Source organism: Acanthisitta chloris, unplaced genomic scaffold (assembly GCF_000695815.1).
Source record: "Acanthisitta chloris isolate BGI_N310 unplaced genomic scaffold, ASM69581v1 scaffold35356, whole genome shotgun sequence".
NCBI lineage: Eukaryota > Metazoa > Chordata > Aves > Passeriformes > Acanthisittidae > Acanthisitta > Acanthisitta chloris.
This window is the reverse complement of record NW_008679341.1, coordinates 1,584-6,933: the sequence shown is the minus strand read 5'-3', so window position 1 is coordinate 6,933 and position 5,350 is coordinate 1,584. Positions and strand designations below refer to the sequence as shown.

The 5,350-nt window shown below is 42.7% G+C and overlaps 1 protein-coding gene across 1 annotated transcript; it reads left to right on the top strand.

Annotated features, from left to right (window-relative positions):
- Window positions 1-891: 891 nt before the first annotated feature.
- ZFAND2A (zinc finger, AN1-type domain 2A) lies at window positions 892-3,027 on the top strand (the record flags this gene model as incomplete). The annotated part of the gene is made up of 4 exons (XM_009077254.1): window positions 892-986; window positions 1,677-1,808; window positions 2,003-2,154; window positions 2,888-3,027. Coding segments are annotated over 4 exons (519 nt in total), but the record flags the coding sequence as incomplete, so codon positions are not given.
- Between the last annotated feature and the right edge of the window lie 2,323 nt (window positions 3,028-5,350).

Sequence of the window (5,350 nt, the reverse complement as noted above, 5' to 3'; positions counted from 1 at the left end):
GTTTTGTTCTTTTATCTATTAATCTGTTAAGGGATGTTTATTGAAAAATAAAGTTTTTAAAATGTTGCTTTTAAAGAGCTTCACTTTTGAAAGTTCTTTAGAAGTTACTTTAAAGAATAAAGTTCTTTAAAAGTTGCTTTTGAGGCTGGGCTTTGGGTTTGTACTTTGGCTCTTAGCTCCTGACTAGTGACTCACTAAAGTTTCTGCATTTGAGGAGCGCCTGAGGTGCTTATGGTTTGTGTTTCACTGTGGATAAAAAAAGGGAAAACTTATCACTCTTGCTTTTTTAGTTTAAGTACTTGTGAAAGATGGCATGCTCTCTCTAGAATCATAGAATCAAAGTGTGTTAAGGGGCTGGAATGGAGCTTAGAGATCATCTAGTCCCAACCCCCTGCCCTGGGCAGGGACACCTCCCACCAGAGCAGGTTGCTCAAGGCTTTAGCCAACCTGGCTGTGAACACTGCCAGGGTTGGGGCAGCCACAGCCTCCCTGGGCAACCTGGGACAGTGTCTCACCACCCTCACAGGGAAAACCTTCTTCCTGATATCTAACCTAAATTTCTCCTCTTTCAATCTGAATCCATTACTCCTTGTTCTGTCACAGCAGTTCCTAACCAAGAGTCCTTCTGCAAGTTCCCTGGAGCCCCTTCAGCTCCTGGCAGGTTGCTCTGAGGTCTCCACACAACCTTCTCTTCTCCAGGCTGAACAGCCCCAACTCTCTCAGCCTGTCTTTGTAGGGGAGATGCTCCAGTCCTCTTATCAACTTTTAAAGATAGTTGGACTAGACAAAAACTATTTCATTTAGAATTAATTTGTAGTGTTCTGTGAGTGCCCTTAGAGCTGGCAGCTTTGCTCTATGAAAATCTCTTTTCTGTTGTCATTCTTCTCCCAGATTTCCTTCCTCTGAAATGTGATGCATGTGCGGAAGTCTTCTGTAAAGATCACATCCGTTATGATGACCACAGGTGCAGCTCAGCCTACAAGAAAGTAAGTTCCTGTACATGAGACAGTAGTTCACCCTGCAGAATTGCCAAGTCATATATAAGGACTGCTCTGAACCTAGATCTATGATTTCAGTAAAGACAGATGAGAGAACCACAAGATGTGAGGTAATGATATAGCTGAATTGCAAATACATAGAAACGTGACACTTCAGAGGTCAGTACTGCTAGATTCTAGTTTGTTTCACTTCCCCTCTGTCCTCCCAGAGTGGAGTGCTTGATATTTTAAGTAATGTATTGTGACTTAAAGGACTTGGACTGTAGAAAGTTTTAAGTTGTAGGAAGCAAACATGAAACTACAGAAGAAATAAATAGAACAAGTGGGGCCAAACTTTGGCCTAGACTTGGGCTTTGGAGTGTCAAAAAGCTGTAATTTCTGAAAACTCAGAGGATATTTAAAGTCAACTTACCAAATATGTGGCTACAAATTGATTTGACAAAGCATGTCTGACAGTTTTGGATAATGATTTGCCATTACCTTTGTGAAGTGTATCTTCAAAAATAAGATACACTTAGTATTTATGAGTAAATTAGTAATTGTGAACATGAAATACAAATACACTTCTGTCACCCACAGGTAAGAGAAGGGCAAGGACAGAAAAATAATTGAGCTGGGCTTGAAGTCTTTTTCAACAAAAATGATTCTGTGATTCTAATCTGTGTGGTCTGTTCTCAGAATGTGCAGGTCCCAGTGTGCCCACTCTGTAATGCTCCTATCCCAGTGCAGAAGGGGGAAATACCAGATGTTGTTGTTGGGGCCCACATGGATAAGGACTGCAAATACAATCCAGCACAGCAAAAGCAGAGGGTAAGGAAACTGCTGTTGAAGTGTGAACTGCCTTCCTAATGCTTATGAAGTTAGGTCTTCTGACAGCAGAATGTGTAGAGGTTTGCTCGGTGTCATCTGAATTCTAAGGACACTTCAAGCTTCAGCTTGGTCATTGCTTGGGAAGCTGCTCACAGAAAGGAAGCATTGCCAACTGTCTGTCCTCTGTTATTTAGATCTTCACAAACAAATGCTTAAAGCCAGGCTGCAAAAGGAAAGAGATGATGAAAGTACTGTGTGAACAGTGTGGTGGCAACTTCTGCATCAAACATCGGCACCCTCTGGATCACGACTGTAAGGGGAGGAGCCACCCCAGCTCCAAGGCAGGGTAAGTATTTATGGTGCTTCAGCTCAGGCTGAGATTTCAGAGCTGCTGTCAGGGCATGGAGGGGAGCTTGGACAGATAGGGAGTTCTGTAAACTACTGGTCTCATCAATAAAATAGCCACTACTTCCTCTTTGTATCACAGGCTTAATTCCTGTGAGCCAAGAGAAAAGCTTGTCAAATGCTTTCCAAAAATTCTTTCAAGCTTAACCTGCATCACTGCCTCCTAAGTGAGAACAGGCAGTAGCCACCTTAAGTCCCCTTTGGAGTCTAGATCCAAATACAATGGGTATAAATTGAAAGAGGGGAAATTTAGGTTAGATATCAGGAAGAAGTCTTCCCTGTGAGGATGGTGAGACACTGGCACAGGCTGCCCAGGGAGGCTGTGGCTGCCCCAACCCTGGCAGTGTTCACAGCCAGGTTGGCTAAAGCCTTGAGCAACCTGCTCTGGTGGGAGGTGTCCCTGCCCAGGGTGGGAGGTTGGGCTCTGAGGTCCATTCCAGCCCCTTAACATACTAGAATCCAAAGCTCTGCCCAACACCTTGAAGTAATCAAGAACAAGCCAAGTTCAACTTCATTTTAATAAAAACCTGTCTCTTACAGGCAGATGCACCTTCACTGTTCTGTGCAATAGGGCTGTGAGACTCGTGTGACAGATGCAGGTGATTAAACTGGATGGAAGAGTGAAACTACAGGCAGAGTGTAGAGGTGCTGAGCCTGGTTGTGTTTGTTTGTAGGTATGCAGCAATGATGAGAGCCTCTCACAACGCCTTCCAGTCCCCAGGAGCAATTGGAGTGCCATCTAATGGGAATCTTCAGCACAACAGGTATCAGAAGGGGAAAAGACAAATAGTGCTTAAATGTTCTGACAGAACAAGTAAATCTCTATTTCTCCATACTGTAACGATTAAAGTAGTTATATAGACATCAAATTGTTGTAACTGCAGGTTGGTCTTCCACCTGCACAGTGTGAAGCTTGGCCAAGTGTTGGGAAAATGGTCTATCACCAGAGTGCTGAGAAAGCATAGAAAGCATCTGAATTGAACTAATTGGCCCAAGCCCTTCCCTGCCATGTTGATTCTCCTGGTGACTGAAAGTTAGTCTTGTAACTCTTACAGTGCATTCTTATGTCTTTCAGGTGCAGATGACAGAGGCTCTTCACATCAGGATCAAACTTCTGTCTACTTTTCAAGTGAATATTTTCTCTAACTCTTGAAAATTTTTCGTGCGCTTAACTTATTTTTGTATCATCATGTCTTATGCATTCAATAAACTGCTACCTTTTCCAAGCCAATGTGATTTGCTCCTGTATTAGGAATAAGAACTTTAATACTATGAAAAACTTTTGGTGGAGCAAACTGGGGAATAGTGGTAGGAAGATTAAAATGACTATGAAACAGGCACTATAGATCATGCAAAGTCTGAATCATGAGTCTCCCAAAGTGAAAATCTGAAATACAAGCTACTGTCCTATGTCTCAATCCTTTTGGAAGTGAACTGGCACACAGTGCAGTGTTCTGTGTGACAAGCAACATCAACATGAACCAGGTTTCATGTTAGCTGCCTCTTGGTTACTGAATGTCACTGGAAGTACTTGATTTATAATCCATACCTAGTTTTTCTAGGCTCTGCCTGAACAATTCTTTGAATGCTCACAGAGACATGTGCAGCAGAATTTTCATCATTTATTGCCCCTTAGACAGAAACCTAGATTTGGAGTTGTGTATTTTGCAGCTGAGGGAAAAAAGGAAGGCAAAGAAAGTAGCATTAATTGTCTCATGTAATGAGAGTGAGGCCAAAATGCAGCATTGTCTAGGGAGGCTATTCTTGCTGTCTTCCTGAAAAGCTCAAACAAATGAAGTCATAACAGATAATGCTCCATCTATTATCCTGATCAGCTATCCTGGCTCTTTAAAACTGCATGAATATCCAGCTGCTTAGCTTGAGGCCTGAAATATTGTAGGTTGATGAAAGGGAAATGTGCTGTTAATGAACAATGCTAATTCCCCAGCTGGGATCTAAGGAGACCTCTTATCCAGCTAATTGTGAGAAAAATGCCAAGGCTTACTGATGATGTCAGGGGGTCAAGACCTCAATTTCATGTGTCATTGGAGCCATTCCTCTGCATGCTGGGGCTGCTGGGCTGGAGTGGTGGCTTAGGACTAACTGGAGGGTAATTGCAGTGCCTTCAATCCCCTGCAGCTATGAGTGCCCCAACGTTGTTCTGCTGAGGTGGGAGGATGAGCAGTTTGCAGAGCAGAGGATGCAGAGTTCTTTGACCTGGGCAAAATCATCTTTGATGATGTTGTAAAAGACCTAAGCATAAATGCAGTAAATGCTTTATACAACCTTGAGAGGTGCTGCATTTGTGTAGAGAGTATTGTGTGTCTCTTCTTTCTCTTTGAACAGGCTGAATCCTTGGAGTACATATGCTGCCTGAGGAGGAAATGCAGATTTATGCTCCTTCACAGGGATAGAATGTAAACAATCAACACCTGGAGCTGTAGGCCTTTCATAAGAAAGGACAGGTGTAATTTCTGGCCAACGCAGGACAAATATCTGTAGTATCTCATATTGTTTGATCTAAGGTCATTTCTTATCCTGGAGAAGTCTTTGGAGAAGATCAGAGCTAGTTTGCCAAACTGAATAGGTATTGTAGGTATGAATTACCACTGTTACATAAAATTAGATTATATGGAATGAACCACAGTGTCAAGACTCTGCTTTGAGAGTATCTGTAATACTGTGTTTAACCACAGGATGTCACAATAGGATATGCAATAAAACAATATCCTAGGAAGTCTAAACATAGAAAACATTTTCCCTTATTCACGCTGGAGCAAAAGCTTAAATTATAACTTTAATTTTAGATACCACAACCTACTGTTTATCTTGTGTGCTCTAATTCCATAGCTCAGCCCTGACACATTGCTACAGAACTATGATTTTATAGTCTTTCTGTGTAATTTATAACGGGTTCTGCATGCCCAAATAGTGCCATGCACCCCTCTGGTGGTGTGGGAAGGGGCTTCCAGGGGAAAGCAGCAGCAGGTGCTGACCATGGTGTGAGGATATGGACAGAGTTAAGGGACTCTGCCCAGCCTAGCAGTGATGAGAAAGGCAGGAACAGGATAGCTGTGGCATGGGGAGGAAGTGGAAGGGCAAGAATTGATATGGTTTAGGGGTTACAGCAGTGATAG